At 38.0% G+C, this 25717-nt stretch overlaps 1 protein-coding gene across 6 annotated transcripts in view; it reads left to right on the top strand.

Moving 5' to 3' along the window:
• LOC123876942 (LIM domain only protein 7) overlaps positions 1-25717 on the top strand; it is a 189746-nt gene that overhangs the window by 147311 nt on the left and 16718 nt on the right. For all 6 annotated transcript variants that reach the window (XM_045923382.1, XM_045923381.1, XM_045923379.1 and 3 more), the window contains one exon: positions 25470-25602. In XM_045923382.1, coding sequence (XP_045779338.1) covers positions 25470-25602 — 133 coding nt within the window. The remainder of the gene's footprint in view (positions 1-25469; positions 25603-25717) is intronic.

The following is a 25717-nucleotide window of genomic DNA, read 5'->3' as shown; positions in this document are numbered from 1 at the left end:
TACACATCAGGCGACCTGTCCGCTCGTTTGCTTGCTATTTTTATTAGAATTCCAAAAAATTACCATCGGTTGGCGATGATGGTGTAACACCAGTGGTAGAGTCGTTACCAATAGGCAGACCTGAGTTTTCAAAGAGCCATTCATATTTATGTGGAGTCTAATCAGAGAGTTATTAGCACAAAGGCATGCCGGCATGTTTGTTCGGTGCATTCTCGACAGGGCATGTTAATAGCTGTGTTTTGTAAACTGAAGATGTTTGTTCCGCCTCAGCCGCATTCAGCCAAGTATACAGTACGGAAGATTTTTTTTTAAAATAAAAATAGCGAGCAAATGAGCTGGCGGATCACCTGATGTTAAGTGATTACCGTCGCCCATGACCATTTGCAGCACCAGAGGAACTGCCGATGCGTTGCCGGTCTTCCAGGAATTTGTTGGTCCGCCCCTTGAATAACCCCCTGTTGTAATCTAATGGGAACACCGTAGAGTAATATGATAGTATGAGATTTTATATTTATTAATTCTTAATGAGAATAAAGTTTTTTTAACCGTATATCTGAATTCAAGTATCGAAACACTTTAGCATCAAGTAAAGTCGGCATTGTTTTAAAGTTCAAATTTGTCCACACAGCAACAGTTTTTTTTTTCTAGTTTTAAAGAATATTAGGCGAATACACTTACATACTCAATAATACTAATCCCATACGAAAACTATTAAGTAATGCGTTCACAGGCCACTTATTTAACCGATTTTAACGGGCTCAAAGGTAGCTTACATCCACGGGACGGATATAGGCTATTTTTTATCTCGGGAAACCTCGGTTTTTGGGACTTTTGAGGAACTAAATTCACGCGCGTGAAGCCGTGGGCATCATGTAGTAGGTATGATATGAAAGACTGATAGTAAACATATTATGTAAAATTTATGAAGTCTCTATAATTTCATCATCCACCAGATGGGATGACAGTCAGAAGCAAACCTGCTAACTATCGATAAAAAGCTATGTGATGGATTACCAAGATCCGCGCCTCGTTTTATAAAGTGATATTATAATGAGATCGGATGTACAGCCGGGTAGCAACATTCCTAGCCTGATCGCACATCTTACTACGCAGTGCAACCTCCGAACATCGCACTTTCACATCAAGAAACTCAAAATTCGAATAGCGTATACAGTACGGTCAAGGTATAGACTGTCTGAGTATGAGTTTTCGTATATAATATGCTGACGGGTTTTCCATACATCTACTGCCAGAGTCTTAACCAAAAATTGTTAACTATTAGGTACAGAATTCACACTATAAATCTAAGCATATTAATCCGTTTTATTCTGACTATAAAATATCAAAACCCATTGGTCATTTTTCGAAGTTCCATTAAGCTTTCTTCCTGGGCAAGTTTCCGCATTAATTTATGTTTTACCTCTATTGTTGCATGTAACTCATGTTGTTTTTTTAATGGTAAAACGAAAAAGCGTCATTAATTCATTTATATAATTCAGTTATATTCCAGTACATTTAACGCGTGAGGCGCGTACGTTGCTTTCTTATATGCGACAAGCTTTAAACTGCATAACAATGAGATAGTTGCGCAACTAACGGTCATCAATCGCCGCCAACTCTTAGATAACGATTAATTGCATTTTTATCACGTAACGCCGACACCTTGCCACTGTCTAGTATATCCAGTAGCTTATGTGACACTCGGATTGCATATTGGAGCAGCTAAACGGTACACTCGATAGGTGTAAACGATACGTGCGACCTAAATATAAACCAATTTCAACAAATTTCTAGTTGATATAATTTGTACGCTCCCAAAAATGAATCGTTACACTTTTTGATATGACATTTTTTCTTTTTTTTATTCATTATTAGGCAAGCGCTTGACCAGAATCACACCTGATGGAAAGTGATGATGTGGCCTAAGATGGGCCGAGTTTACCTACAAGATGTCTGTTTTAAAGATACCCGGATCGTAACTGGTAGGGAACACAGATCGCGGAAGAGTATTCCAAACCTTAGCCATGCGTTTGGGGAATGATGACGCAAAACGTTTCGTGCGTGTGGATGGAAAAATAATTAATTAGCTTTCTTCCGGTCGCGTCTTCGTCTAGTAGGTACGTGGATTTGGAATTCCTGTTTCTTAGTGCGGATTTAGAGAGAATCTAGGTACATGTTTTCCAAGTTTTAAGATATTTACCAGTTCAGGCTCAATGCGTTCTACCTCTATGAAGTGACACCACGGCTAGGGCTTTGCCCTGTAGTGTGCGTTAGCGGGTGAACTCTCTCATGGCGCGACCGCAAGCCCCCTCGTTCATCTGACCGCAAATGGGTCGCAGCGTTTTGTATTACGGATGCTGCGACACCAGATACTACTAATTGTTTTGATTAACTCATTAAAAAAGACTAGCTTATGCCTGCAATTTCGTCCGCGTGGACTACACTAATGTTTAACCCCTATTTTACCCCCCTAAGGGGTTGAGTTTTCAAACATCCTTTCTTAGTGGATGTCTACGTCATAATAACTATCTGTATGCCAAATTACAGCCGGATCCGTTCAGTAGTTCGAACTGTGCGTTGATTGATCAGCCAGGCAGTCAGTCAGTCAGTCAGTCAGCTTTTCCTTTTATAAATATACCTAGAAGAAAACTATCTAATGGCCGCGCACTCTTGGTCCGCGAGATTTTTTTTTTTATCTGATACAAATTAATTCTTGGCAGTCTCACGTGGTGGTAAGTGACTGATGATGCAGTTTAAGATGGAAGCGGGCTAACCTGGAAGGTGTATGGCAGTTCTCATTAAACCCGTACTACTTTGTTTTCTACACGGCATCGTACCGGAACGCTAAATCGCTTGGCGGCGCAGTTTTGCCGGTAGGGTGGTCTACGCCGACCAGACCAGAAATATAGAAATTATTAAATCCAAACCCCTGCCGGGAATCGAACCCGAGACTTCCCACTAATAAGACCACACCTCTTACCACTGCACCAGGTAGGCCAATTTAACTCCAGGGACGATGATATGTTGATATATTTGATGCTGAATTTATTGATCATTAGGTCTTATAATAAAGATATAATAAATCTATGCCTAGGTAATATTAGTAATAAATGATCATTCATCAGTTTGTTTACTTAACGGCAGATTATACAAGACATAGTGTTTCTTCGTTCAGCTTAATGACTTACTCGTAGCGTTATAAATCTGTAATACCTAACCAGGCAAGGCTGTGTTACGAAACCTGTAAATTGGCTAACCGTAACATTTAGACTTAGGCAAACTTGTCATTACCTAGGTAGAATGGTTATTTGAATAATGACAACTAACGCCATATTAGTATTGGTGAGCCAACACGTTCAAGACACTACAGTACGACAAGCATGTTTTGGCAGTTGAATGATTCTCGGACACGTACGAAGCGATTTGCTTCCTCGTTTCTAATCCGGACCGCTAGAATATGGAACGCCCTTCCTGCATCAGTTATCCCTTCCAATTTTAATGTGGGTACCTTCAAGTCAAGAGTGAATAGGCAACTTCTAGGCAAGCGCGCTCCATCTTAGGCTGCATCATTACTTGCTAGCAGGTCTGATTGCAGCCAAGCGCTAGTCTGTAAAAAATGCAGCATGCACTATAATTTAGTATCTTTAAGGCCTCATTTAACCGAGAGCTTTTTTACCGTCCGTTAAAAAGCGTCCAAATAGAACAAATGTATTCCCAAGTATCTATTTACATACACGTAAAAAAGCGTTGACGTGTGAACAAATACCTACTTGGAAATTCATTTGTTCTATTTGGACGCTTTTTTAACAGACGTTAAAAAAGCACCGTGTAAATGAGGCCTTAATGTAATCCTTAATAAAATCGTTTTTTAGCAATATTAGAACGAAAAAGATGCAGATACTCTAAATTTAGTTTTGAAGACAACAGAATCGGCGTCATTGTTATCCTACATCGGTAGATATACATTTTTAAAAAAACCATGGTCAAAGGCGTTACAAAACCGTATTCAGAGAGGGGTAACACGACACCAACACAATGTGTCCACTGTCCCTCTATATACCTATACTACTACTGTGTATGTTTGTATGTGTAACAGGACTCCGGTTACGCGAGGTCACCTCATTGTTATATCACGCAGAAGTGCTGTCCGGGCAATGATATCATGATTTCAAAATCGCGAACTTTTTAGCAGCGTTGACAGTTGGTCCGAAATGTACGAAGTTTGTACATTTTAGGCCGCTGGTACTAATTCTAATTCGATGTGTTATTATTTTGGTTTTTTTCAAAGACTTTTAATTAGGACTGTTTTGCCATTTGTTACATTTTTTTACACCTCAAAAAACCGACAAGGCTTTGTTACCTCTTATCTTTTTTTAAATTTATAGACTAGCGCTTGGCTGCAATCAGACGTGCAGCTAAGCAAGTGATGATGCAGATGGAGCGCGCTTGCCTAGAAAATACCTATTCACTGTTGACTTGAAGGTACCTGCCAAATCCACCATGATCCAAACTTCATAGTCGCTGATAATTACTTCCTATGTTGGGGACCATGCGCAAATAAACTTTCAGCTTTTATAAAGTAACGAAGGTCTGGCCCTCCGGGGCTCTTAGTCACTAATTATTATTTATTAAATAATGAAAGGAGCATCAATCGTTTTGGATTTTTATTGTCTTTAATTAAAAAAAACTATGAATGTATAATTACATCGATGAAGAATAAATTGCGATTAATAAATCAAAACATCTTTTCAACTAGCCATATTATAACGTTGTATTACGCTCAATAAATCAAATAGCACCAGTAGCAGTACCGTCCATATTGAGTTATACAGACAGACCGTTAATTATTACATTATGGGCCAAGATCCCAGGACTGCCAGACGTTAACGTTTGCTAACTATTTTTAATTGGATGGAAGAAAATGGATGGAAACCGCAATCGACAGCGAGGCCTGGAAAAGGATGGGGGAGGCTTTTACCCGCAGGGGGCCGCACGCCAAGATTGTTAAAATATTGTAAAAAATAAAAATGTAATAGGTACTAATTAGTGTGTGGAAAATAAAGCTTTAATAATAATAATAATAACTATTTTTAATTATCGATTTAACTAAAAAAGCGCGTCAAATTATGTCAAATATTTATGACGTCACATCTGTGAATTTCATACAAGCTTCCTCATTAAGCAAGCGTTTTGACATTTCATAAAAAGTCACTTATTTGACCAGTAGTCATCATCCCTATTCTTCCACTTCCCTTTACTCTACCTTTACTCTTCCTACCGAGAAAAATCATGACGTAATTCGGCGGTTGCTCTTTCAAATATTAAATTTTCAATATTATGCCAAGTGTAAGTTGCCATATTGCATTATTATCACAAAAAAACAAATCTCTGAAAGGCCAGCAACGCATTGGCGGTCCCTCTGGTGCTGCAAATGATCATGGGTAATCACTTTACACACCTGCCCGTTTTCCCGTGATTTAAAAAAAAAACCGGTTAAGTGCGATTGTCCAAATCGAATCGAACCAGAAATAACATTTTAATTTTTTTTCAAATTTCCATAGCGGTTATTTAAAAAAAATATTATTTGTTATAGTGGAAATAGAAATACAAATTCTGTGAAAATTTTAACTCTACCTATTACGGTTCACGAGATGCAGCCCGCTGACAGACAGACTGACGCGACGGCCGGACGGACAGCAGAGCCTTAGTAGCCTAGCTAAGTAGGTAGCCTAGGCACCCTCTGAGTACAAAAACCCTATAAAAGTACACACTACTCTATCATAAATGAGTATCGTCTGGCGGTCCTGGGGTCTGACTCTATTAGAGACAGTTGATGTAATCTGCACCCGTTAACACGCGAAGATATCGAACGCTAGCATCTACTGATCGACTGCCTTTCTAACTGTGACTGTATGTACAGAACCTCCACTTTCGCTAATCGGCTGTTGTACAGATTATAGACAACTTATTGTGGACTAACTCACCCGACCTGGCTTCACTTCAGCAGTGATCGATATCAATATCCGCAATAGGTATATCGATAATTAAATTATTATCGGTGTTGTTAATATGTCTGATATACCTACCTACTATCGGCCAAAATTAATAAAATCAAGCCTATCTGTAATCGTTCGATAATTTTCCTAGCATCGTTGTTATTTGTCAAAAATTGTATATTATAGTCGTATTATAGTATAGAACTCACTCGCCATTTTAACACTATGTGTCAGCTGTCAAGTCAAAAGTACGCTTTTGCCTTTAAAATAAACACTGAAATCGTACTTTTGGCACGAAAATTGACACATAAAATTAAAATGGTGAGTGAGTTCTTATTTTTTAGGCGTTATAATCTTTTTTGACAAACAATGACGTTTCTATGTAACTTATCGACAGATTACGGATAAATTGATTATATTCATTTTGGTCGTATTATCGATACCTATTGTACTGTAAACCCACTTTTTCAGATACCCGAGTAAACGCAAATTAAGGATTTGCGTTGTTTAAAAATCATCCATCTCATTCTTGAATAGGCCCCGCTCGTAAATGTTGATTGGAACAGCATGCGTTCACGCTTAACTTAAAGCGATCATGGAGAGAACTCTTAACTTGAAAAGTTACACTAGGATCCCAGAGAGGTTTTGTAAAAACATACAATTGATACACGGACCCTTTACTTTCACTAATCGACTGCACACTGTACTTAGAGTCGGACAATTTGTGTTAGAAAGCGGATAAATGTAACTAAATGTAAACCTAACCAATTACGAGTATCCAAGGATGGACGTCTGTCTGTCCGTAGACGTTTATTGCACTTTGGAGTAACTGCCTTTCCAATAAATGTATGTTACTTAAGTTAAACTAAACAGTGAATCGTGGTTTCCGATTTTTTTATTTGTCTTGTATAAACATGGTATGTAAGTATTCCAAAAGTTATAAAGTAATAAATTGGGGTATTTTAACGATTCTGATGTATCTGCATCTTTTTCTATTTAACATTGCTAAAAAAGTTCTAAACTAAATTACAGTTCTAAATTAAATTAGGTCTATGTGTCCTTTTCTTAATACATACGCAAGAAAAGATGCACACTCTAAAATTTGCGCTTCAGTATCGATCTAATTTAATATCACACACTGGCGCCGATTCTGTGGTCTTTCTCTAAACTAAATTTAGAGTCTCTGCATCTTTTTCTTTTCAATATTGCTAATAAAAAAGGGCGGAACATGAATTTAACATTTAGACTAAATTTTAGTGCACGCTTCTAAACAATAGGCTCGCGACCGGCAGCTAAAGTCACAAGGTTTGACAGCTCTAAATTTTGAAACTGTCAAACTGTGTCTGTCCTTTTCATATTACATTAGCAAGAAGAGGATGCAAATACTCTAGTTGCCAACAGAATCAATGGCGCCGATTCTGTTGTCTTTCTTTAAACTAAATTTAGAGTATCTGCATCCTCCTCCTTTTAGTATTGCTAAAAAAGGACAGAACATTAATTTTACATTTAAAGATTCAAAATTTTAGTGCACGCTACAAATTTAAACATATAGCTCGCGACTGGCAGCTAAAGTCACGAGGTTTGACAACTCTAAATTAAATTTAAAACTGTCAAACTGTGTCTGTCCTTTTCATATTACATTAGCAAGAAGAGGATGCAAATACTCTAAAATATAGTTGCCAACAGAATCAATGGCCAGTATCAGTACCAGGTCTAATTTAAAATCACACACTATTATCATAAGGTTTTACGCCCGAGGCTCCTCGCATGATAGATACGCACCAGGAACGAAAAGTCGTATAAAATTGCCGCTTCGAGTATTGATAACGCATTTCCGATTTCACTTTCTAGTTCTCTATGACTGGGGGGTGATAATTGCCGCTCTATGTCTAATACTTTCCCTGTGATATACAATTTATTAAACATACTATTAGCAGTTGCTATATGTTATTACTTAGTAGTAAAACAAGCGGCTTTTGCTTGGATGGAATTGAATGGGGTACAATTTAAATGCTCACCATAATAATTTTTAGACCCTAAGACTAAGCACCAAGTAAAATATGTTAATTTAAAATAAATAATAAAATACAAATTGAATGTACTGTATCCATACGTAATATGTTATGCTTTTTTTTTTCTAATGGTGAAAGAATTTTTAAAATCGGTTCAGTAGTTTCAAAGTTTAATTTAATTATGGGGGTAGGATAAATAGTTTTTCGATGGGCAAGATTCTATAAGAGTTTCTTTTTTTGTTTTGAGGTACGGAATTCTAAAATACCAAAATCAGTATGTAAGTATATAATATAGTAGTCAGTATGCTTTGAGCCTTAATCCACCAGGAAGCGAATTAAATACAAGATGGTTGATGATGGCACAAAACCAACATTCCCCTTCCACCATAAACCATAGCCTCGCCATGGGTTTATGAGACTTGCCCGTATAAGGACACAATGCGAATAATATTCGGACCATACTTGTTACGATGGTATGGCGCAAGGCATTAAATTAAAGCGGTAAAAAGGTAATAGCATTTTAAATTTTTAAGTCCTTATTGGCCAATCGAGTATTTCTCTTCGAATCCCTTTTTCCGCGACTGCTGTATAGTAAATAAATGAATAAAATATAACACCCCTCTTTTTGGGTCGGGGGTTAAAAACACTTGTCAACAGATTTTGATAGTGTTTGATATATCAACGTATGTAGGTACAACTTACGCTGGGTCTAGAAAAGAAAACTTGACTACTTGTTTACTTTATAACGTAGACCCCTTGAGAATATTCAGTAACTAGCTGATGCCTGCAGCTTCGCCCGCGTGGATTGGTCAGATCCCCTGCAGCATCAGGATTGAGGAGTTGGACTCCAAATTTTTTAGGAAACAATGTCGCAAAGTTCCTCTATCGATTAAAAAAGAAATGACGCAAATCGGTTCAGAAATCTCGGAGATTTCGGTGTACATAGGTAGAAAAACACAACTCCCTTTTTGAAAGTCGGTTAAAAAAGTAGCCTATGTTACTCCCTGGTCAATTCTCTACTTCTCTGTGAAAATCCCGTCAAAATCGGTTCAGCCGTTCCCAAGATTAGCCTTTTCAAACAGACAGATAGACAGACAGACAGACAAAAATTTTAAAAACGTGTGATTCAGTGTTGGTATCGTTCAAATAACCATATGAGCTTAATATGAGGTAGTTATTTCGAAATTACAGACAGACACTCCAATTTTATTTATTAGTATAGACGTAGACCCCTTGAGAATATTCAGTAAAGTAGCTGATCCCCGCGACTTTATCCGCGTGGATTTAATTAATTTTTAAATTCCGTGTCCGCCTATGTCTTTCTCCGGGACTTTAACGATAATCAGCCAAAATTACACCGATCCGATGCTCCGTTGCACCGTGATTGAAGGACAGACCAATAAATATACACTCTTTTGTGCTTGCTGTTGTAAGAAATGGGGTGAAGTCCGCCCTACTTCCTTTAGCTTAGCTTATCTCCTATAACTTGTGGCGTAGTTCAATTAATTCCACGTACGAAGTGAGCAGACAGGCTTGCGGTCTATTAGTCGATATGGCGGGCAGATTTATCTCATAATTATTGCATGGCATGCCGCGCGCCGCGGGAATGCTACCGCGATCGATACACAGTTTATAACTAACTGGTAAATACCACTGTGTAGTTTTATTAGTAGGGCTAACTTCACCCCAAGGTATCTGACAGCTGTCATTGCATCGTATTGTTTGTCTCCGATAATAATTTTTATCTCCTAAAATAATTAATTATTTTTTTGTATGCTAGGACTTTTAGGAACAAAACGACTATTCTTAGGATTTTTTTTAAATTTATATAGCCTAATAGGTAATGACCGGCATACAATTTTAAACCAGCCCGGCTAGCATGGGCAGTAGATAAAAATTATATCCCCGATTATATCCACTGATTTCTATGACATCAGTGGATATAATCGGGGGATATAATTTTTATCTACTGCCTATGCTAGCCGGACAGTGTTTTAATTTAAATAGAATGAAGCACGTTTTAAAGTAGGTAGGTTATGAATTTGTTAACGTGTATCCTGACTATATGCCTGTAAGTTTATTCTTTTTTCTGACTTTACGAAGGCGAGCGAACCTGAAAATCACATTTGAAAATGGCGCCATACAGCCGTCCTATTGTTTTTTTTTTTTCAAAATTTACAGCCAGTGACACTCGGGATGATGCAAAGATTCTAGCGATACCTCATAAATCCAAATCTGTTCAGATATTTAGAAGTTATGGTGGAATAAAGAAAATACATGAACCCTGAAAACATAACATTCATCTTTTTGTGCATAACTATCTGTGTCTTTTTGTGTAAATCTATTAGATCTGAAACTGCGCGTGCGCGCCAAAAGCTAGTTAATGCGTTTTAAATTGTATTGACCATGGTTCAATTAATTTCCCACTGCGCCATTATAATTTTACCTTCTCAAAATATACTTTCGTGAAATGTTTCAATTAATATTCCCACGAGACAAAATAATCGCATACAGGAAACACCGCAGGATAGAAAGCTCGTTAATTGCGTTTCGTGTTGACGTATCGACTATCGAGCCGGTGTTCGATGTATCGATAACATTATCGATTCCAATACGACTCTATTTGCGGTCGAGTTTAATTTCTTTAATCACGCACGTTTACTTTAGCGCCTGACCAAAGTACCTATATTTTATATGATACACCATCGATACACTGTATTAACATTAAAAATATTATGTTATAAATTATAATAAGTATTTATTTAATAAGTAAAGTGGTCGGGTTTAGTGTTTTACTGGTGTTTTTGGTGGTGGAACCACGTGGGCTGGGAAGCGCTCTAAAGGGGTGCCGCGCGTGTGTCGGCGAGCGCCGGCCCAGGCGAAGTCCATACTTATGTAGTTTCCCTAACATGTAAATAAATTGGGAAAAAAAAAATTCTAGTCCGAGTACAGTTATCATTACAGGTATACCTGTATTGTAGTTTGTCCGGTAAAAAATATTTATAGTACGCGACAGGTCGAGATGGCAATCGAGGTGGAGACGTCCCGCACACCCGCACAGCCCCCGCGCTAACCCGGGTGCGGGATATCGCGAGTGACGCGTGGGTGTGCGGAAGTCCGCCTGCCTCATACCCCAATTGCCATCTTGATCTGTCGCGTACTATATAGTTGTATAGTTGTAGAGTACAGGACTAAACAGAATAATATTCTGGAACGGTGCACAAAAAACAACAGATTGAAAAACGAAACCGAATTCGTCAGGTCACACTTCACGCTTCGGCGCTCTGTCTGTCACCCAATAGCGTTGGCCAGCGGGCATCCCAAAAAAGGGATGTTATAGGTTTGACGTGTATATCTGTGTATCTGTCTGTGGCATCGTAGCTCCTAAACTAATGAACCGATTTTAATTTAGTTTTTTTTGTTTGAAAGGTGGCTTGATCGAGTGATCGAGAGTGTTCTTAGCTATAATCCAAGAAAATCGGTTCATCTGTTTGAAATTTATCAGCTCTTTTCTAGTTACTGTAACCTTCACTTGTCGGGGATGTTATAAATTTTTAATTTGCACTTATACCTACCTGAATCATTATCAACACCAATGGATAGAAGTCCATTGCTGGCCATAGGTTTCTTGTAGGGACTTCCACAAGTCATGGCATTGCGCCATCGGCATCGTCTCCTTGCGACTCGCTTGATGTCTCTTGATGACTCCCTTGGTGATGCAATTGGGGAACCCTTCAGGCACCCACTACAGTCATATCGACATTAATACCTACTTTCTAGGTGGCTTCTAAATTCTTATATAAAAGGCAAAGCTGACTGACTGACTGAAAACACAATCCCCAAAGGGGTTAAAAAGGGGTTTGAAATTTGTGTTGTCCAAGCGGACGAAGTCGCGAGCATAAGCTAGTTTTATTATAAAACTTGTTGTAGGTACAAGATATACTTTTTTTTTAATTTGGGGTTGTAATTGTAACCTTTGTGTCGTCTTTTCAACTTATTTAACTCTGCTGCTATTGACTATTGATTACTTAAATACTTTTGAGCTAACTATTATACTGCCTGCGTTTAAGTGCTTAATTGAATTTAGCATTTCAAGTGCTTCTCGAAGACATTTCAACCTACGCTCTATAAAACCTAGGAGCTATGTAACTAAGTAGTTTTAGGTCATAGTTTCGTTTGTGATTGGTTGGTGACTCAAAATGGTTAACGTCCACTAAGTTTTTGTTTTTGTCACTTGTATGGGATTACGTAACAGAGAGAGAGAGAGAGCTCTATATACTAACTTCTCTCCGTGGATGAAGTATAGGTTTTGTTTAGTCACAGAATTTTAATACGTGCTGATGTCAATCTACTTTTACCTTTTAAGATTATAGAGATTAAAAATTAAATAATCTATGCATTAAGATTAAATACAAGATCTAATCAAGCCCTTAACAAAAGCAACATAACCTCGATTTAACCACTAACGACCTTTCGTCATTATACAACGTAAGATACGTTGAGTAACCCGTACTTAACCCACGCACAAAACAATAAGTACGTAAAAAAACACCCACGTAAAAACATGCACTATAGTTTGTGGCCGACTATAACCTTAATATGTAGAGCACGGTTTATTTTATTTTCACTATGAGTAGAGCATACGCACACGTCAAATAAGTTAAAAAAAAATTTAGGCATTTTAGATAATATTAAAAAGAAAAACCGGCCAAGTGCGAGTCAGACTCGCGCACCGAGGGTTCTGTACTCGGGAATTTTTTCCGACATTTTGCACGATAAATCAAAAACTATTACCTATGGATAAAAATAAATAAAAATCCGTTTTAGAATGTACAGGTAAAGTACATTAAGGTAAGTAGGTACCCTTTCATATGATACCCACTGTGTATAGTTATTTTACTATAAAAATTGAAAACACTAGTGTTATTTGTTCATGAACGAACGCATTCTAATTTTTTTTTTGTGGTGTTACCACAAATGCAAGGTTTTCGGATTTTTTGCCTACCTGAAAAATTTCATGATTCTACGTCAACGGGAAGTACCCTATAGGTTTTCTTGACAGACACGACAAACGGACAGACGGACAGACAGACAACCAAGCGGTGTTAGGGTTCCGTTTTTCCTTTTGAGGTACGGAACCCTAAAAAGAGTTACATATACTCTTAAATTTAAAACATCAGAACGACGCTATTATCCTCGACTTTTCTCTAGGCATTGCACGTCCAAAACCAACCGTTAAAGCCGATTTTCGACACGCCAAGGTTGTTATACTATACTATGAATACAACCGGCAGTAATAGCTCACAATGAATACAAAACTCAACAATATCACATATCAACCTGTCTGTCACGACGCGACCCGTATACTTATGTAACAAGTGACAGCCGATTCCGTTGCACGAACATAATTGCACAGCAAATACTTCTAACTCGTAATCACTGTTGTTCGGAGTGCTATCAAAAAGCAACCTCTGTGATGCGTGTGACATAAGAGGGCTCTCTCCGTCACTCGTTTCATACAATCGTAGTTCCAATTTCATTTGAATATTAAGCAACCAAAGTCCATGAAATTTTGCAGACATATTCTAGAAACTAATATCTAATGTCTGTGGTTTTCCAGATTTCTGTTAAAATATTCGGTTTCAAAGTTACGCGGCCTTAAAAATTTTCATACAAATCTTTGAGCCCCTGTAATTTTAAAACTACATATTTTTAGAAAAATCTAAAACACCACAGACACAGATATTAGTTTCTAGAATATGTCTGCAAAATTTCATGGACTTTGGTTGCTTAATATTCAAATGAAATTGGAACTACGATTGTATGAAACGAGTGACGGAGAGAGCCCTGTTAATTATTGTGAAATACTATTAGAATGTATGTATGAGTTCAAAATTCGTAATGAGGAAATCCGTAGGAGAACCAGAGTGACCGACATAGCTCAACGAATTAGCCAGCCGAAGTGGCAGTGGGCAGGCCACGTCTGCTGCAGAACTGATGGCCGCTGGGTCAGACGTGTTCTGAAGAGACCCTTGGCAGTGCGAGAGGTTGTAAAGGGAGTAGAATAGGTACAGCAAAGATAGTACAATTATGTGCATTTGAAGCAATTAAATAACATACCATACGTACGTACTCTGTGATATTAGTATGGATTGTAAGTAGCTACAGACTGCAGATAGATCGCTGGTGTAAGATCTGCTCCGATCGATTGTAGATCATAAATCTCGGCATTGTGGCGTTCGTAGCATTGTTTCCGTCAGTTGTAGAATTGATTTTACCAGCGCAGCCAGATTTAGATCTAGCTTGCACTTTCGAAGGTGAATGCTTGTTTCTGATAATAAATGAAAGGTGCTTGGTGTAAGAGCTGGTAAACGAATCTTATTTTTATGTAGCTGGTGGACGTCTTAACAACTAGATTATCATGGCTATATACGAATACTGCCTATATACTAATACTAATTATTATTTATTTACTAATCCATACTTCTTATAAATGCAAGTGTCTGTCCGTCCGTTTGTTTTTCTGTCTGTCTGCTAACTTTCACGGCCCATTCGTTTTACCGATTTTGACGAAATATGGTACGAAGTAAGCTTTCATCCCGAGTTTATCCTTTAAAATAATATTAATCCACGTTACCGAAGTCGCGGACATTATCTCGTTTTAAAATAAATAGTTTTAAAACTATTTATGTAAATAAATGATTTTTTTATTACATTTTGAGCATAAACGCTAACACCGGTAAACGAGTTTAATCGACGCAAAAACTCAAACCCGACGTCCTAATAACCGTAAAGATTACACAGTTACCTTTCTAATTAGAAAAACAAAAAATGATTCAATATACAGGTACCGCGTCTCCATAACGCGCACCATACACGATCAAGTTTACCGGTCAAGTTTGCAGCGGACTTGAAGCAGCGTCTGTAGCTGAGATCTATAGACCGCACTTTGACTTTGCGCGCAGACTTAAGACACTGTTAAAACGAGACCGCTGGCATAAATCTGTCTCGTTTTAACTGAAAGTTAAATCTAAGCAAAGTCAAAGTACGTTCTATAGATTTCAACCAGTGAACTAGAGCGAGGCAACTCCCGGGTTGATCCTGAATTGAGGACATGTCAAATATTAGTTTATGGGACGTCAAATCAAAAATAAATAGAAGGTTCATAGGAGGATCTATGAGTTGTCTGAACGCCTAGGAAACTTTTAACAAAACGTCGAGGCATCACCTACGTAGGCGTCAAATGTCACCTACATTTGACGCTAGGTAGGCTATGAAACGACTAGGTCTCTTTTATCTCACCTTACCTCTAGCCTAATATTTGGTAGATGTCGATTCAGGATCAAAACGAGAGTTTTCTCAATCTACTTGACTCGGGTCAAATTGACTGGACGCCTTTTCCTTTGCAAACTTGACGGTAAACTCGATCGTGTATGGAAAGCGTTAGCAGTGCAGCTTTCAAACCACTGCCATATACATAGCTAATGCCGCGGAAGCGCGCAGGAAGCTGTGGGAAGATGCCGAGCTTTTTGCTCATCTCCAATATGTATGGCCAAATGGACATATTGGACGGGACTTTGAACTTTACAAACGTCTTTCTCTGTACCGTGTTCCTCATGGCTCAGAGTTGTGCCCCTTTCCATTAATCACATATGGTGAGCAGTGAGGATTTGAAGCTAGTATTTGTTATTGTATTTGTATTCTTCGATTTAGACTTATAAAAGCGCTTACGAAGACAAGCTAGGTAAGCATTTCTTAGTTAGATTAACTATTTACTGGATATCTTGAGGAAAAATCACAAAAATGAGCACGAAGCTATTGTAGGTTGGGTAAGCTGTGCTTTTATGCCTCTATAAACTGCACGCCACTGATGGTGAGGGCCGAGGGGTTTCCTTAATAATAACGGCGATTACGCACTCCATCCGATGTGAATCCGTTAAATTACGTTCCGAAGTAGCCATAGAACTATTATTACTATAGAACTAACCGTCATCAGAGTTCTCTCCGTCATCCAGATGTGCCTCGGTTTCAAATCGGACATATGACTTAGATATGTCAAACTTATGTCAAAGATGACCACTGAATATCTTGCGCGCTATCCACGCAAATAAATAATTGGATAATCGACATAATGCGTATGAAAAAGCGTTATCTTAATTTCCCGAATTGAAAGAGTTTCACCACAGATTAAATTACTTGTTATTAGTGTCATGCACTTATTGCGCATCTATTATATTATATGTTATAACACTTAATAAAATACCCACATCGCGATTACAAGACAATTGTGTCGTAACATTATCGTGTATTTCGAAATTATAAGCTAAGTGTAAGCATAATTATTGTTTGGATGTGGAATTCAATTTCGAAGAACAGCTAACCTAATACATTTTATACAGTATCAACTTTCACTTGCAATATTAATGATATTGTAACGATTTATTAAGGAACTATCTCTATACAGAATAACAGAAAAATATTGTAAGGCATTTTGGATCTTTGAAATCTATTACTGTATTTTTCAGGGTTCCTTATTAAAATACTCTTATGATTTTCCGGGATAAAAAGTAACCTATACCTATACCCATGTAAAAAACCACGTAGGTCCGCTGCCTTTTTGCGACGTGATTGAATGACAAACCAACAAACAAACACCCTTTCGTATTTACAATATGGGTAGTGAATAGTGATCTATCTAAATCAATACGCAAGTAGGGGTGTTATAAGTTTGACATGTGTATCTGTGTATCTGTCTGTGGCATCGTAGCACCTAAACGAATGAACCGATTTTAATTTAGTTTTTTTTTGTTTGAAAGGTGGCTTGATCGAGAGTTTTCTTAGCTATAATCCAAGAAAATCGGTTCAGCCGTTTGAAAGTTATCAGCTCTTTTCTGGTTACTGTAACCTTCACCTGTCGGGGGTGTTACAAATTTTTAATTTACACTTGTTAAACAATACTCAATCAAACGCCTCGTGTGGACTACTTGTTTTGCGCGTACTATAATACTACTAGAAAACTTACATCAGTAACACATAATATAAGCATTCCCAGTAAGTGTAAGGTAAAAACGCAAACAAAGGCGTGTGTGAGGTAAAGCTTCCCACAGAGCAAATTGCGACACCGCACCGTCTGTCTGTACAACAATGGTCATGTTGGTTAGTACCCACCAAATTCCGCTGTGGTATAAAGTTTAAGCTGTAGAGAAGTTCCATTGGTAGCGATAATCCAAACTTTTACTAAATAGGTAAAATTAAAGAATATTTTATAAAATTAAAAAAGGCTTGGAACCTCTGATTTAGTAGTTAAGTATTTTATGGGTAGGTAAAAAATATTATATTTTTCTCGTAAATGGTATTGACTTTTTTGGTATCAAATTTGAAAACTTTTATCTGATTGCTGACAAGTGATAACATATCACCGCCCTTTTCTTCCATTTTTCTTTCTGCCGAATTTTTCCCTGTACCAGTGTACACAGGCTTGTTGGTATTGGTGAGAGCATAGAGATGTTATCCTCGGTCTTTGAAGTTAATTTCCCTCCCACCACTTGTAACTTGGGCCGCACATCGCCAAGAATGCGCACGCGGCGTGATTCGTGCAAAAATCCACGAATTAACGCGTTTACATGCGCGTCGTGCGACCACCTTCACGTGTTATGTTCTCTACGCTTGTAAGTTGTACCATTCTACGACTCTCCAAACCTCAATAGTACAGTTTCGTTTCATTGCGTTGTTTGCAATTAGTACCGATATACTGTCGAAATTTTTCAGTATACTTGAAATGACGGAACAAACTGTAGCTACTGCTAGTACAACCATTTTTAAAGGCTACTTTTCCACCATGCGTAGCGAGGGATGTTGAAACAACAGCTTATCAAGGAACCAGTTCAGCTTAATTTGCTATAATCCGCTAAACCTGACAAATACAGCATGCGATGTGCAACGCCCGCCCTCCCACTGCTAAACATACAGGAAAAACCAGCCACCACGCAGCACCACACCACATCAAAACCACTCGACGCACTTTCGCCCAGACACCGGAGCATCCTCAGGAGATGTCAGGTGTCGGGGCGCTAGGGAAGCTAATTTAATTAGACTACATAAATTTTTATTCGATCCAGCGACCAGAAACCTACACTATAGTCCGCGACAATTCGAGATGGCAATCGGGTGTGAGGCGGGAGACGCCCCGCACACCCGCACGTTATCTGCACTATCCGCTGGGTTAGCGCCGTCTCGACCTGTCGTACATGACGGACAAAAGCACTGCTCTGAATAATTGACGCAGTATATTGATAAGCGTAAGTTAAGGTATAAGAATTTCCAAAAAAGTCGTCCAGTTTGTAGTTTACAGACGGTTACTATGACCTTCGTAACAAAATAGGTATCAGTTTCCCATATCCAATCAAAGAACAAAGCAAAAGAGAAAATTACTTAAAAAAAAATCTCCCCCATGGAGCATGGGAATTTAGCAAACGTGCGGGCAATTTGCGCGGGAATCGAACCCGCTCACGCGCCCACCTCGTGCTCTCACGAATCAATTTACTCCCGATCCTAGGCTGAGGAGTAAATTGCTCCTCCAGGAATGTAAATGGGACTATTATTTATTATTTACTACTGCTACACCACTATCACCTAATGGTTGAGATATCGCCGTCCTAATCGGAATGGTTCGGGTTTCTTCCCGAGCTCCCACCTCTATTTTTTTTTTAAATTTATAAACTAGCGCTTGGCTGCAATCAGACCTGCTAGCAAGTGATGATGCAGCCTAAGATGGAGCGCGCTTGCCTAAAAGATGCCTATTCACTCTTGATTTGAAGGTAGATATTAAAAGTGGAGGGGAAGGTTGATGCCGGAAGGGCGTTCCATATTCTAGTGGTTCTGATTAGAAACGAGGAAGCAAATCGCTTCATATACGTGTCCGAGGAATTCCAACTATATGCGGATGCAGACCTTGTTGGTGCTTTGCGGTACGATGGTAGAAAGGTGAAGGAAGAAGCAGGTCAAAGAGCTCTTGTGCACACTCTCCAAAATATATCCTGCAGAATACCGAATTTTTCGGAATTATGCGCATTTAAATTAAATATCACTTGCTTTAACAGTGAAGGAAAACAACGTGAGAAAAACTGCATGCCTGAGAGTTCTCCATAATGCTCTCAAAGGCGCGTGAAATCTGCCAATCCGCACTTTGCCGGCGTGCCAACTTTACCGACAATGGGTTTAGAATTTAGATAATGATGATGCCATAACTTTATTGTATGACCTGAGAGAGTGAATCAAACATTGAGGGCGAGTTAAACATTAAGTGGCGTTTAAGTACCCGGCTGTAATATAACTAATTGCGATGACACTAACCCAAGTGGTATTTGAATATCAAACGTAATGTGAGTCCCATCTTGACTGATCATTATCACGATCTACCATCTCACTGCAATTATTATGCAATGTGAGTTTGGTAATTTTGGTTTGAATGTCAGTTCCGCATACTTAAGTTAATCATTGGTAAATGGTTAATGAGAACCGACATAGGTATAGCCCTGTTGTTAGATCATTTGGAACTTGACTTAGTTTCGGGGCGGTCTTACTGATCAACAAGTAGATCAAAGTTGATCAACAATCAAATAGTCAAGATAGGGGCTTCAAACAACATGTGTCATACACAACCCTGTATGAATTGCATTAAGTTTGAATATGCCACATGTCTTTTGAATTGTCCTCTAAAGAAGGTTCTTGATTTCTTTATGGTCTTTTTTGGGGTTGCTTTCAGAACAAGCGTCAGTAAAAAAACGAATAGGAAATTAATAATTATAATAAGAGAACAAAATCGCGCGCAAAGTGAGCGTGAAATTTTTTCTTGAATCTTACAGTAACGAAACTCCAACTAAGCCAAAGTGGCTCTAACTTGTTCAAAATATTGGATACTAGATTTATAAGGTTTGACCCTCTAGAGCCGAAGCCTGAATGAACCCTTGTGTAATGCATTATTTATTATTCTCATTATCAAATAGCCTCAAGGAGTCGGTTATGTTGTCCGTCGCAACCACTCATAACCGCGGATAATGTTATGTTATAGCTTTCTATTCAAATGTCCCAAAGTAAGACAGCGAAAGTCAAGCCCGCGACGAAATGCGCCACGGATTTTCACTTTTCTTTTAACTGTCTATTAGGGCTGACACAGTTAACCAAATCTATCATCAAGCGTTTTAATCAATTAAATATCATTAGCTATAACGGTGAGGAAAAACATCGTGAGGGAACCTTTATGCTTATGTAAGTAGCCTCACGATGTTCTCAGAGGCGTGTGAAGTCTGCCAATCCGCACTTGACCAGGCGTGGTAAACTTTGGCGTTCGCCGGCTTAAAAATGAAGAACAATAGTTTAATTTCTATAAAATGGATATAATATTTTGTGCTAAACTATAATAGCACTACTAAATTTACGAAAGATGAAAAATAAATAGGCAGTTCGTAATGGAAAGAACTTTCATTGTTTTGGTTAGCAGTCAAATCTTTTTGTAAAACATACATAGGTACATAGACTGCTAAAATCATAACCCTTCCTTTCGGCTTTGCCGTAGTCGGGTAAATAACGAATGGTGACAACCCTGCTTACAATACAAATGACCCAACATCACCATTTGACCTGCGTGTTTAACTCCAAATTACTGTTGACTGACATGTGAATTTCTGTTCTATACTGTAACAGATTTCTGTGATAGAATTAAATGAATGAAAGAAAAGTTTTTAAAACAGTAGTTTAATATATGTAATATGTAATATCAACAATACCTACTGTTTGTCCGAAAGAGTTGGTAGGTACATATAAGGTAAATAACATCCAATGTCGTATTTGCTGGTAGAGTGGTTGAAGAACACATTATGCACACTCATTGAACATGCTCTTACAAATATGAGTAGGTATTTCGAATTTATTTATCCTGTTTGCAACCCAGTCAGTGTTTAAATTACCATTTCCCATTATTAGGTAGTATATTCTTAAAACCTGTCATCTGAAAGGATAACCCAGAAAATACTCAAGAAACCATAGAAACCAATGAGTCGACTCAGAGAGTTCCGTAGACTTAATAAAAATGGTTTGTTCGGATCGGAATGTAGGAACAAAATAAAATTAGAATTGAAATAAAATGTGGTCAAACCAAACTAATGATAAAATACTATTTTCAAATAATTTAAGTAACTAAATCTTGTGGAAACTTTCATTTCCCGGCATAAAAACAAAATCTATGTTCGTCGCCGGCATGCCAAGCTACCTCTGTACCAAAATTTCGGTTGTCAAAATCGGATAACCGGATGGGCTGTGAAAATGTAACGGACAGACAGACACACTTTCGCATTCATAGCATTAGTATCTATGGATAGCATGATTTGGTACTTAAGCTGGAGAGTCATCGAAAAAGCATTTAATTTATTGACTACATCATTGATCGCCGGAAGTGTCCACCTGTCATGACATTCGCCTTGAAAATACCCGTTCGGCGGGTTCCGGACATCCACGTAATTCGATTATATAAACTTTATGCGAACCGACCAATAGTATGCTTAGTATGAGATTTTACATCTCACTAACGTTGATAGAATTCGAGCGTCGAAACATAATAACGTCAGAGTAACATGACACTATACACTGGAATTCATAGTCAAGATAATGCAATCTTATGCAATTCAAAATAGGCACACTGTACAATAATTTTATATTGTACAATGCACACTTTTTGATTGTCGATTGTTGGATTTTTAAGATAATAGTGATACGAGTTTATGATATTAAGTCTTACCACCAATTTTAATTTCGCACGGCCACTTGAAGCGCTGGGATTAGATGTATGGATGATCGTGAGCTTTAGAACAAGGCAGATAAGACTTATTTTACTTTAACGCTAAAGTGTTTCGAACGTTCGAATTCTATCAACGTTGCGTTGGTGTGATGTAATCTCATACTAAGCAGTAAGCACACAGGTGTATGAGGAACTATTGGAAAGCGTGTAATACAAACATAATATTATTCATTATACGTCCACGCCCATATGGAAGAAAGTGATTTTTTTGTACTCAAATTATATGAATTTATTTTATTATTAGTTAGGTACTTCTAGATTTTGTTACGAAATCTGAAAAAATATTACCTACTCTACTCATACAGAGCTACTGTTTGCAAAATAGTTAAGCTTTATTTTTATTAACCCCCGCCCCAAAAAGAGAGGTGTTATAAGTTTGAGTTGTGTATCTGTGTACCTGTCTGTGGCATCGTAGCTCCTAAATTAATGAACCGGTTTTAATTTATTTTTTTTTGGTTTGAAAGGTGGCTTGATCGAGAGTGTTCTTAGCTATAATAAATCTAAGAAAATCGGTTCAGCCGATTGAAAGTTATCAGCTCTTTTCTAGTTACTGTAACCTTCACTTGTCGGGGGTGTTATAAATTTTTAATTTACACTTGTAAAGCTTCCTTTATACCCGACAACGGCAAAGCCAAAGGAAGGGTTGCGATTTTAACAGTATATGTATTTATTTATGTGTGCCCGATACTACTGAGCCGATTTTGATGAATGAGGTGTCAATCGATTCGTTATTATAGTCCGGGTGACATAGGCTACATTTTCTACGACACAAATAGACCTGACGAATGTTACTTTAAAAAAAAGTGGGGGTTTTTTTCGCTATTGTATCGAGTGGGAATAGTGGGATATCAAATGAAAGCAGAAAAACTTCTGAGTTCATAAATATAAATAAGTATAGTACAATGTTAAAACACACCGAGTGACAGAAAAACGATTTTACTATGGCCAAAATTAAAATCAATCTATCTGTAATCTGTCGATAAGTTACTTAGCAATGTTGTTACTCGTCAGTCTTTGACAAAGAACAGCGTTGCTAAGTAACTTATTGACAAGTTCAAGATAGATTGAGCATTAATTTTGGCCGTTAATCTATAGCTATCTATCGGCAGTTCGCGGGTAGTAGTCGCGTTTTAGTGCTGTTTATTTGTTAAAGGAAATGCTTAGTAAATTCTTTGAAGATGACACCTTCCGGCGTCAGTTTTCCCTTCCACCTATAATATGGGTACCTTCAAGTCAAGAGTGAATAGGCAACTTCTAGGCAAGCGCGCTCCATCTTAGGCTGCATCATCACTTGCTAGCAGGTCTGATTGCAGCCAAGCGCTAGTCTATATAATTTAAAAAAAAAAAAAACCTGTCTGTGCGTAGGTAGGTAACTACTTAGTAATATATATATTTGAATAACCCACGCTTGGGCGACCAATAATCTAAAACAAAGCCAGATTACTCAGCCAAAACATACTATTTGTAAATTCTTCACCAGTTGCTCACTAACTCAAGCGCGAATGTCTAGCTCTCAACACCTAGTTATTACTAATATATAAATATCGCACATGACTCGTTGCTGTGACTAACAGACAAACATTGCAAACGATCTGCAGATAATTACAGTATGACACAATGATGACACAAGCTGTGGTTTATTTATAAAATTCCGTTTGTTATTGATTGACGTAACCTTGTTTTTACGCTTAGTAAATTCAAGATTTGTTATGTAGTTAGTACCTTCTACTAGCTACTAAAAAATAATGTGCCTTATGCATTAAGTGGTCTTAAACCATCTTCGCATTATTGCCTTTCTAATGAAATCTGTTTGGGGAACACCGGTTGGGTGGTTTCTAAGTCTATATCGGAAACACTTTTTGTGTTTTGTATAATAGGATTATAAGTATTTATATATCTCTTCAATGAGGAAGGCTTTAGAGGATTTAGAGGCTTTTGAAGACCAGTCACAAGTAAGGTCTTGGCCCGTCGTGGGGCCAAGCCAAAGGCGAACAAAAGTCTAAAGTGTAGAAACCTGCATGCCTTAGAGTTCTTCGTAATGTTCTCAAAGGTGTATCAATTCTGTCAATCCACACTTGGCCAGCGTGGTGGTAGCTAGCTTTTCATTCTGACAGGAGACCAGTGCTCTGTAATGAGCCGGCGATGGGTTGATCATGTGATAGTAATTAAAGACTAGAGAGTGACATAGGGTACTTTTTATCCCGAAAAATCAGAGTATCAAGGAATTTAAAAAAATCTGTATTCACGTGGTCGAAATCGCAGGATACTCGTACATGTAGTTTTGAATAAGTAAAACGCTTGTATCCCGTTTACATTATAGGCCATTTTCTTTATCAGGTGCATCTAAAAGAAACTTTCAATCCATATACAGCGAATTTATAAGTAATTTAAATCAGTCAGTCACTAACATAGACATATATTCTTGTAAACTCGCGTACATCTACGACACTTATCACTAATAGCAAAAAAAGTAGCTCAACTTTTTCTATTAAAAAAACCTCTCCTTTAAACGTTTTGGATTTAAAAAACCGGTCAAGTGTGAGTTGGATTCGCACACTAAGGGTTCCGTACCATCATACAAGAAAAACACAATCTCAAACCAGTAATTATGTTTGCTCTAACACTGTAAGTTAATGACCTATAGCGTCATCTATGATGTGATTTAGTAAATATATTGTGTGCGCGTCAACACTTTTTAATATTTTTTTGTGATGTATCCACAAATACACACGCGGTTTTTGGATTTTTTACTTTTCTTATGCAAAGAATGTGACATTGTTAAAAAACTATGGTTAGAGTCAATGTTCTTCTTCTAACAATTTCTTCAAGACGCTACCTGCCGAATTTCATGATTGAGGTGAACGGGAAGTACCCTATAGGTTTTGATTCTTATCTTGACCGACACGACAGGCAGTCTGACAGCGAAGTGATTCTATGAAGGTTCCTTTTTTCCTCTAGAGATACGGAACCCTAAAACCGAATGAGTTTCAGTAACCATAAACACTGTTAGTTGGCAATCCCTCAATAATGCATCGCGCCGCAATCGGCGAGCCCTAGAAGGAAATCTCGCTCCAATAAAGACTAGGCAATCGTTACAGGCGTTTCTTTGTGTGATGCCGAGCCGACGTGATGTGGCTCTTAAGGAAATTCATAGAAACAATACGGGACTGTTGTTTGCCGACGGGTTACTAACAAGTCGTAATTAAAAAATTGTAAACACGACTGCCGTGCCACAAACATGAACTAGAAAGTATGTATAATTATTCACATTCGAAACTGGCACCATACAACCGCCGTATTGTTTTTTTTTTATCAAAAAAATTATAGCCAATGTGGTTCGGACTTCGGAATATGTAACGATTCTAACCTTTTTCCGTTAAAATATGTCAGTCACCAAATTTCTCTTATCTCCCATTGGAAACGCTGGATTTGAAAAAGATATTAAATAACTATAGGCTACGATCTGTATCCAACTAAATTATCATTGGAATACCATGTGATCCACCTAAGTGAACCTAATGATATTCCATGACCATTCCTAGATGATGTAATTGTATAGATGTCAGAGTCAAATGTTCTTTTCCTAACAATCTCTTGTGTTTGTTGCAGCGCCGGTCGCAGAAGGCGGAATCCGCTGGCCCTGTACACAGAAGATGACGGGCACGACCTGAGTGACCTGGGCATCGGCACCTCCAGCACGAAGAGCAGCCTCAGCGAAGACTGCGACACACACAGCTTGGCAGTAAGCATTCTTTAATCATAGATTAGGGCACGGACTGAAATCTGTAAAGTCGACGTTTCCGTTTCCCAAAAATATCTCACCCGTTGTTGTGTCTCTATTGTCGGGCTTACTTCTA

Source organism: Maniola jurtina, chromosome 22 (assembly GCF_905333055.1).
Source record: "Maniola jurtina chromosome 22, ilManJurt1.1, whole genome shotgun sequence".
Taxonomy (NCBI): Eukaryota; Metazoa; Arthropoda; class Insecta; order Lepidoptera; family Nymphalidae; genus Maniola; species Maniola jurtina.
The sequence above is the reverse complement of the archived record's forward strand: the minus strand, read 5'-3'. Positions and strand labels throughout refer to the sequence as shown.